Genomic DNA, 10,538 nt, shown 5'->3' with positions numbered 1-10,538 from the left:
ATATATGTGCCTCCATTGTCTGTATAGGAAAAGGGCTAATCTCTCTTACTGAGTTACAGGCTTTTGTGAAGAAGGGGGTAAGTACCTCCTCAAATTGTTTATAAAATCGTGCTGTATACCCATCTGGCCCCGGTGCCTTATCAATTTGTAATGAAGAAATTGCTTCTTTTATTTATTTTTCTGAAAATGTCAAACTCAGCCTTTCACCATCCTCGGAATTTAAGACCGGCACATTTGCCTCTTTTATATAATTCCTCACTTTATTTACAAACTTGTCTGTTGGCATATCTACATATTTGCCTCTCAGTGATTATAAAGATGCGTAATATTTTTGAAAGGTTTCTATTATCGAGGATGGTGAATTCTGCATGTTCCCATTTCCATCTTTAATTTGTAGTATATTATTATAAGATGTCCTTGGGTGGATTTTCCTAGCCAGCAACTTACTACATTTATCTCCCTTTTCATAATACCGATTTTTACCTTTATCTCTAGCAATCAGTGATTGTTGGTCTGGAATACTGCGGATGTCCCTTCTTACTTCCATCAATTGGGTGGAACCTTTTATTGTTACATTCGCCTTGTTCATGGCCTCCAATTGGTTTAGTTTTTTAAACAGTCCTTTCAATTTTTCTGTCCTCTCTTTTCTCAATCTAGAGCCATGTTTAAGCAGGATTCCCCTTATTACACATTCCATTGCCTCCCATTGAATGGGATTTGATGTAGTGTCTTTATAATGATCCTTTATAAAAATTTTAATGGTAGTATTTATTTCTTCTTGACACCCAGTATTTTTAACAAGTTATCATTCAATCTCCAATTTCCCATTTTTTTGTTTGTATTTTCTATTCTCACTGTCAAGCTTACCGGTGAGTGATCTGACCATAATATCGATCCTATTTCAATCTCTGGGGCATAATCCAATAGCTTCTGATATATCCAAACATGATCTATCCGGCTATAGGATTTATGCACTGAATGCCATATTTAGATACAAAAACCACTACAAACTACGGCCACTCATCTCTCCGCAGTTGTGGTTCATAAACGCAGACTGTAGCTCGTGACAGGTTTGCAGTTTGGGAATATAAGGCAATGTATAGTTTATCTTAAAGGCAACGTGAACTGAAAGAATACAGAGGCAGTACAACATTGCTAATCGCTCTTTTCTGAAAATGCAAGCTGGCAGGCTATCAAGCTAATCTAATGTCTTCAATGCATAGAACTATGCAGCTCAAGTGTTTTGGCTTCTGATCTGCATGCTTTTTCTGGGTCAGTGAATGAGAAGGTATTTAAGCCAGAGACAGCCAGGCAACTGATATTCTTTTAAGGGTGAGTAATAGCAGCCCCCCTCTTATTTTGGTACAGGTTTCCTTTAATGTGCAACGTAGGCAATAGCTAAGCCATAAACTGAATGCTATATATTATATGTGGATCTTCTATAAATAGTTTATAATCATGTGTACATGCTGTTAACTATAACAGAAAGCAATTCACTCATAATTATTTTTATGTACTACGGTCATAGTTACTTACTGTATGTCAAAATGTACTGCTCCTATTTAATTTTGTATTATCACTTAAAATGCCCAATGATAGCTAAAACACCACAATAAATGACAAAATAAAGGTTTTCTATTAACTCTTTATTTTTACATTCTAGAATGTAAAACAAAATCATTTTTCTCAGTGTCTCTCTGTTTTATGAAAAGTTTATATCATATAATTTACATAGCGATTGCAAAGGTATAAATAACAGTACAATATGTTTGCTTTGTTTAAAAGGAAATATACATCTCTTTAGGCTCTCAGCTATATAACCATGTATATGATGAGGTCTGTTAAGCAAAATGGAACATGAATTGGTCGAACATATAGTTCAAGACAAGAGAGGACTTAAGTGGAGATACCAGACACTTTTTGAGCTTGGGATATCAAAATTGCTTGTAAATATCCCTCTTAACACATCAAGATACCCACCATCCTGGAGTGTTTAAGTTGCACATTTTGTGTCTGGGAATTTATCTACCCCCCAGGCTCTGTGCTGGTCTTTTAAGTCAGCTATGGGTGCAGGAATAAGTAAGTAATATTATTGATTCTTCTTTATGTACATGACAGGATTTGTCTAGATGGCAAGGAAACAATCCAAGCAGGCAAGAAGACAACAGACTAGATGCTCCAGGTCATTATTCTATGGTCATTCCTTCTTGCTTCACGTTCACATTTTATGTAATTTAGACCCCCTCATATCATGCTGATGACATAGATTTATATAAGTAAGAGCAGAATCACGTTCCATAAAAGATAAGCACATTGTTAAAACCCTGAGAAGTAAAAGGAAGTTCCCCAATACATGTACATGGAAGGTTTGCAACATGTTCAAGTAAGATTTGGCAAAATGGGTTTCTCAGTCACTTTAGAAAGGAAGTTCATGGAAACCAATGACAAAATGGTTAACTAGCAGAAGGAATCAAGGTAGATTATATCTTGTACATGTCCTTGTACAATCACATTGTTGTCATTGTGGGTTTATAAATTGTGGAGAACAGCAGGCAGTCTGTAGAAGGCACATGTGGCTGGTAAACTTGATCTTCACAATGATCAGGTAGCTGTGGTGGTTTACACTTTTATGGATTTACTACTGCACCTTCAAACCATTCCTTAACTATCTTTTTGTTTTCGTTTACCCACTTGATGTTTGCCTTGGTCCTCTCTATTGATTGTTCCAAAGCTCGTGAAGCTGTGCCAAAACCAATTACTTCATAATCCTTTTTAAATTGTTCAAGCTGGTGAGAAAAGGAATGGTTGTCATCATTAATATGAAAAAAACCCTTCCCAGTTAGATTCTTGTACATGCATGTATTTATGAAATGTAAATGGTATTATATTCATTTTATAAAAGTTAAAGTGACCTTTATTTACAAAGGATGACTTGCTATATGGGTTCACTTAGGTTGAGTGTGACAATTTAACAGAAAGTCATTTGGAAAAACTGGAGCAGGGAAAATTGCTATTGTTGCCTAAAACAACCCATGAATTCCTTATGCCACATTCCTTATACCTCAATGCTACCACTGAATGTTTACTGTTGACATCATCTTAGTATTTCCTTTGCTCCAGTTTTCAAGAATAAGCCCCGGGGTATCTAATAATTCTAAAAAATATAATTGCTCCACTTTCTTACTTGCATATTTATGCTTTTCAGGACCTTTTTACAATAATGATAATCCACACAGCTCTCCTTTGGCTACCTACAGCTATTTTAGAAAAAAAATACCCACCTGCTGCAGATCAAAATCATTTGAGAATCTTCTAGTCACTCCTGTAATCAGGTTACCAAAGGAAGATATGGTACCTCCAAAGCTAGAGACAAAAAAAATTAAATATAATAATTTTTTCTGGTCTATTTGACAGGTAAAAACACACAATACAGTCAGTTAACATAGTGTAAATCTTATATATATATTTTTTAAATTTCATCACAACTAATATAAGGCTGTTGGACATCCCATTCGAAAACAATGGGAATTATTAAGGACTTCACTCTTTTGGTGTGCGTCTGTGGGCAGTTCGGGCCCATTCAGTGAAAAAAGCATGTAGAAGATCAGGTAAAGCTGTCGAGTTGCTCCACATCATTGAACCATTTCTTTATCGATCTGACTTTGTGCTGCTGGACAGTCATGCTGGAACAAAAAATGACCCCAAACTGCTGCCACAAGGTTGACAGCTAACAGTTGTCCAACATGTCTTTGTATGCAAAAGAACTGAAGGTATGTTCATGTTGATTATGTGTTTAGATGAAGCACTGAGATCTTGAGGAATGCTGAATTAAGTTTTACTTGCTTAGAAGAACGTTGCATCCATGTAATTAGAAATACATACTCAAAGAGGAAACATATAGATCATAGATAGAAGCATTCATATAGAAAAACTAGCATACAGACTAGCAAATATTAGCTTTGCACCACAGTGCCATCTAGTGTTTAAAAGACATAGTTACAGTCAGCAACACATTTAGCATGTATCAGCAAAGGCTGTTGTATTTCCAACACCCCCTCTCAACAACATTTGCGTTGCTATATGAAATTTAGCTTCTCTCAAAGGAAACTGTAACAATCCTTTGGCAATGGCATGGTGAGTGCATCCGCAGTCATTTCTTCTGATGAGCAATATTACATGTCTATAATAGTTTGCTCTTGAGTGTCCCTTAGAAGATGATACTTCATGTCAATACACTTGTATTGAATGTGTCTTAGCAGTATATGACAGCCTGCAGGGTGGTATTTCCCTTTGTTGTCTGAGTGGATATTCTAATTTCCAGTTGTTCAGCATAATTTAACATGGAGCTTGAATTATTCATTGTGAGTACCACTTCTTGTTCTGACTCCTGTGCAGCTTCACTTTGCTCAGTTTCTGTCAGACTTACCCGGCGCGTCCGTCCTCTCCAGCGGCGCGCCATCTCTGCAGTGATGTCACGCTGGGCTCCGCCCCCTGACCTCGGCTTCCCTTCATAGCCATGGCGGAGACACTCACTCGGGGTTCTGTATAATGCGGAACGTCGAGCGAGGTCTTCCCGCACTCCAACGAACCAGGCTGCTTGCTGAAGCTTCTGTCAGCCGTAGCTGCCCTCTGGGACAACACCGCACCCCCAACTCACCTCTCTGCCATTGCAGCTGCAAACGGACTCCCCAGCAGTAACCACCATCTCCTCAACCGCAAGTACTAGGGGCTCTCCCTCTATCTCCTGTTCTCAGTGGCATAAGGATACCAGGCTGCTAATAACTTGCTGCAATACTACTAGAACTTTTAGTAATCACTATAACCAGTGCTAGGATTGAGTAGTCTGTTCATTACTGAGGTGTATGCCATCCTGCCTCCATTGTATATCTATGCAATTCTGCTAACTATACTTGCTGCTCAATTGGTAGAACTATTCAAATGATCCTCATACCGCTGGTGTCAATTCAACTCATAGTGCTTATTAGTGTGGTGTGTGCCATAGGGAACTACAGTCCCATCACTCCACCATAGCTGTACTCAGCAGACTACAAATTGCTATACTATCGGGTGTTACCATCCAGTTGCTCATCCGCTCCTCCTTCTAGGCCGGGATACATGATGTGGAATGGTACCCCATCGCACTTGGTATATTAGGGAACCGTCCGTCTGACCCAATCCCATAAGGCCATACTCAAAGAGATCCTCAGCTGTTATCCAAACCCTCCACTGCTTGTGCGATCGTGACAGTTTCCTTTACTGGTTCACTGGGCGAATTGACTTCACAACTTGGTATCATTGTTTCTGGTGATGGATTTTCGCTGCAACTTACTGTCACTGTGTTAAGTCTTTGGGTGGTGTATTCTATATCCCTTACTTTGTTTACTATAGCTCACCAGAATACCTTCAATGGCTGTGTTCTCTAACTTGGATCGCTTCTCTTTGGGAATACAGGCGTAAACTTTACATCCAAACACTCTGATGTGCCCTAGGCTAGGCTTCGATTCATGCCACATTTCAAATGGGGTGTTTTCAACGGCTTTTGATGGTAGTCTGTTCTATAGGTATGTTGCAGTCATTTCTTTAAAAGAGCGATTTTTCCATCCTGCTACACCATCTTGTTTGGGAGTGTATGGTTTGGTTGTAGGTGTACTATTCCCTGTTTCTTCAGCTATGATTCCACTTCCTTACTGGTGTATTCTCCTCCATTGTCGGTGCATATGATTCCTGCTTTCCGTTGGAATTTGTTGCTGGACATGGCTACAAACTCTTGAAGTTTTTCTGATGTTTCATTCTTGTGCTTCAACAGATAATTTGTTGTGTACCTGGAATAATCCTCAATGAAAGTCAGTAGATATCTGTTCTTGCCTGATGTGGGAGTTTTCATTGGTCCGCACACGTCACTGTGTATGAGCTCCATGGGGTGTGTGGTCTTTCCTTGAGTGGCCTGTAGAAGTTGGGTACGTGTGGCTTTTTCTTCCATACAGCATTTGCATGTCATGAGCATTTGGCAGAGCAGTTATATCTTCTGATAAATCTCTCTTTATAATGTCTTTTACAGCTTCTGGGTTTCGGTGCCCTAGTCGTCTGTGCCGTAGGTGGATACATTTGTTGCGTGGATTATGAGTTGCTGTCTTGACTTGTTCCTCTGCGGTGATGAGTCTGTAGAGGTGTACATCCAATTTTCCTTTTGCGAGGATTTGCTTATTGTTTCGAATTGTACATTCATCACCTCTGAATTGAACTGTGAGACCATTATTAGCAAAGGTTTTAACTGATAGAAGGTCTGGAATATATAGCACTTTTTTCACAAGGATACTCTGTTTGTCCCCTGATGGTGTGATACAGTTCAAGAATCCTTGTCTGTTACCTTCTGCAGTAATACTTTTCCCATTTGCTAGGAAAAGTTTGTCCTTTGCACTGAAATCAATTTCTGTGAGGATTTCTCATCACTAGCCATGTGACTCGTTGCACGCGTGGTATACTGTTCTGAGTAATTTTAAAGGTAGCACTCCATGATGTGCCTTCAGTTTCCTTTGTGACTGCTTTAGCTCTTTCTCTTGTGGGTGCCTCTCGCTTTCACTACTCAGCTTTCCAGATTGAACAGTTCTTTTTCAGGTGACTAGTCGTTTTACAGTGAAAACACGCTCAGCTTTCTTTGTTTTGCTTTACACTCTCATGTACCTTAAGGGCTTTCCCGTTTTCTTCATTATGCATATTTTCTTTCCTTCTGTCATATTCATCAATTAATTTTCCTTTAGTGTATTCTAGTGTTAGTTCCTGCTCAGGTCTGGTTTCTAGAGCATCAATAAGAGCACTGAAAGACTCTGGAAGGCTGCATAGCAGTAATGCCATTACATGGTTATCTTTAATTTCCTCTCCAATTGCATGTAACTGTTCTATGATTTCCAGCATGGCATTCACATGTTCACGCATTTCCTGGCCTTTTTCCAGCCTCATCTTATAGAGCTTGCATAGGAGATATAGTTTACTGTTTAGGTTTGAACGCGGTGCACTTTCTGTAATAACATCCACATACCTTTAGCTGTATTGTTTTCTGATGTAGATAAGCTGGTCATCTTCCACTAGCAGACTTAAAATTGCTTTTGCAATTGTCCCATTCTTCTGCAGGTCCATTATTGGGTCTGTCTGTACTCAGTACTTGCCACAAATTGTCTTTGCTTAGCAGCATTTCAAGCTTGAACTTCCATGCCTAGTAGTTGCTATTATTGAGCTTTGCAATTGCAAACTTCATATCTGAACTACTTGCCATTTTTCAGCAGCTTGGATGCAGCACTTGTTTACTTGCACTGTTCTGTTCAGTGTCTGGGCCCATAACCTGTTGGTTATGTGTTTAGATGAAGCACTGATGTTTTGAGGAATGCTGAATTAGGTTTTATTTGCTTAGAAGAACGTTGCTTACATGTATTTTTAAATACATCATCAAACAGGAAACCGATAGTTATAGATAAAAGCATGCATATAGAAAAACTAGCATACAGACTAGCATAGATTAGCTTTGCACCACAGTGCCATCTGGTGCTCAAAATACATAGTTACAGTCAGCAACACAATCAGCATGTATCAGCATAGGCTGTTGTATTTCCAACAGTTCACACATGCCTGCACATAAACATTTTCTGTTTTAGCATACAGCCTGTTGCCCACTCAGTACCACACATAGTGTGAACATAGCCTAAAAATACTTGTTACTGGCAACAGCTGAACTCAATAATTTGGAGAGCTGTCCACAAACTTTTGGCCATATAGGTAGGTGTGATGGTCAGGTGTCCACAAATGTTTGACCATAGTGTTAAAAGGTGTCATTAAAATAAAGGGGTTAAAGGCATATGCCCAAAGGGCCCAAATGGGCAAATTTCAAAACTTTTAATACAAGATAGTAGGGATGTTCAGATACCAGTGTCGATAATTGGAATTTTCACGAGAACTGTCAAGTTTGCAGCGGTTGTAGCTGGGACCTGGCTCTGGCGTTCCACCACTATCCTGAAATCCATTAGTCTGTATTATTTTACATGTCACTAATCAAAAATGTATCAGTACTTGTATCTATGAGTACTTGGAAAAATGGTATCGGTGCATCACTTATACAGTATATATTAATTAAAAAAAAGTAATACATTAAAACAGGGATGAACAAATCCCAGGAGCTCTGTGTGCTCCTTAAAAATTACAGCTACCTCCTCAGTTTTGAGTTTTTCTCTAGTCTAGTCTTGTAGCTGGAAAAGTATCTGTACTTGTACTTGTGCCGAGTACGGCACTTGGTATCTGAACATCCTTACAAGATAGTATTCTACTTCTGCCTGAAATATGTTTAAAATGAAAATGTTTTCTGTATTTTTTGAACCCTTCCATTCATGACTAAACCCTAATATAATATTCACAATAAGCCTATAAAGAAGAGCCCCAAATATAATGTTTATAATGTGTTTAAGCGCTGATTAAGGGAGGGTTGTGAGTCCTCCAAAACTCGTTGGCTATTACTGACTGACTTTTTATAAAAAATAATAAATCTATACTAGAGCAACTATATTTTTGTGGCACTCTCGTCCTTTACACTTTTTTTGGATTATTTTGGGGATCCTTGGGATGCTCTGAATTTTAGAGAGCTGCCTCTTGACACTGGAGATCACACCAGATCTTTGGGTCCAGTGCTCCACCAATACATACATGTTGCTGTGATTATGGCATGTACTGAGAAAATCCTATGATATGCTTTACCATCAGTTCGTAGGGAAACTCATACAGATTTAAAGTACCTTCCCCATTTACATCAGTGTCTGGACACTTACTAGTCAAGGAATGTCTTCCAGTGAGCTCTGACAAAATCCCAGGCAAGGGTCTGACCAACTGCATTGTTGGCAACATTTGAAACTGTAGAAATGGCATCTTGTTTCCGAATTGTGCCATCCAGGGCATATTCTAGCAGTCTGAAAAACAGTACAATTAATAGAAATATCTGGTTTTGTTCATGAAAACTCCTCTAGGTGCACTGTATACATTGCAGATAATGAATGTTATTTCAGATCTTTACCTGCTTTTGTCCTGTAGATTTTGAAGGAGAACCATGGGCAAAGTAAGAATTACATTTATCGATCACTAGGAAAAGCTTTTGTTTTTGAGTCCCCCCAGTAATATGGCTTTATCACCCGTTGATCCTACCATCACATTTGTAATTTTTCTATTTTCTTTTATAGGGAGAAAATACTGTTCATTCTGAAGTTAAACTGCACATACCATCATTGTCACCCTGTGGACAGAGTAGTCTTAGATAGACAGGTAGTTTTGAATGGACTTTAAAATGACACTAAACTCAGGAGTTAAATCTTAAAAATGCATTCAAGTACCTTAACTATTAACAAAAATGTATCTTATTTGTGTATCACTCAGCTGTAGATCCACAAATCATCTCTGAATTGGTGCTGACACTGTCCTTCCTTCTGGAGGGTGGCTACTTTTATTCCCCCTGGTCCCTGCGTGTGCTCGCTCCCGTGATGGACTACAATCTCATGTTTAGATTCCAAATGTGTATTGAGATTGTATTCCATCACGGAAGCGGGCTTGGTGCGGTAGCTACTTTATAACACACACAGGTCTGTAGGACAAAAGTAGCCACCCTCCAGAAGAAAGGACAGTGCGGCAGTTTGAGTAGTTGCCTTAGGCGGCATCTCATTGGGGAGCTCCTGGGTGTTGGGGGGTCTAAGAGCTCTTAACAAACTATGATGCTCTGTGTGGTGTGGCTTCCTGATGTCCCCAGTTGCCAGGAGCTCTGGCTTGCGTCCCATTTAGCTCCTGGCAACCAATGGCATCAGTCAGCTAAGTGGGATGCTGGACAGAGCTGCCGTCATACTCCACAACCGCCCCCCCCACACACACACCTTTTGAACAACAAATCAGCTGTGCACACCACTCTCCCCTCAAATGCCTATTCCCTGACAGCATCCTGCCCTCACTGGAATGACATTATCACCTCAGGCAATGATTAAACTAGAGACAGCCCTGACTACACTCACATGTTTACTAATTTGTATTGAAATTATAGTCTCTCATGAGAGTGAATAGCATTGTTGAATTGTACCGTAACTGCTCAAACTGTTAGCACTATATACATTTTGTATAATAATAATAATAATCATATCTAATTGGCTTAAGAGTATCAGGAAGATTTGTTTCCCTGTTGCATACTTCTTAACAGTCCCAGTTTCTGCTGATGTGTCCTGAGATTTTAAGAAAATTCCAACATTTCACAGATCTGGGCTTTGTCCCACTGCCAACTGGGTACTCTTTTTTGCTGCTCTTCAGGCAGAGTGATCTCCTGCCCTTCATGAGCACTATACTTATGGCAGAGGAAGCCAGTAGCACGAAACATAGAGGGTGGATAGGTAAGTAATCCACTATTCCACATTTGACACACCACTGCCTCCCCTCTACTGAACACCAATGACCCACCAGTGAACACCAATGACCTCCACTGACAGCAATGCATGCACCCTAACCTCAACCTGCCCCCCCTTCTCTCTTCA

The 10,538-nt window shown here is 39.5% G+C and overlaps 1 protein-coding gene across 1 annotated transcript in view; it reads right to left on the bottom strand.

Annotated features, from left to right (window-relative positions):
• Positions 1-2,511: 2,511 nt before the first annotated feature.
• LOC108799594 (aminopeptidase N-like) overlaps positions 2,512-10,538 on the bottom strand; it is a 35,934-nt gene continuing 27,907 nt past the window's right edge. Inside the window, exons 18-20 of the mRNA XM_018571484.1 lie at positions 8,808-8,945; positions 3,282-3,363; positions 2,512-2,786 (exon numbers count right to left, since the gene is read on the bottom strand). Of these exons, the coding sequence (XP_018426986.1) occupies positions 2,628-2,786; positions 3,282-3,363; positions 8,808-8,945 (379 nt within the window). The 3' untranslated portion in view covers positions 2,512-2,627. The remainder of the gene's footprint in view (positions 2,787-3,281; positions 3,364-8,807; positions 8,946-10,538) is intronic.

Source organism: Nanorana parkeri, unplaced genomic scaffold (genome assembly GCF_000935625.1).
Source record: "Nanorana parkeri isolate BGI_ZX_2015 unplaced genomic scaffold, ASM93562v1 scaffold42, whole genome shotgun sequence".
Classification (NCBI taxonomy): domain Eukaryota; kingdom Metazoa; phylum Chordata; class Amphibia; order Anura; family Dicroglossidae; genus Nanorana; species Nanorana parkeri.
This window is presented reverse-complemented; position numbering and strand designations above follow the sequence as displayed.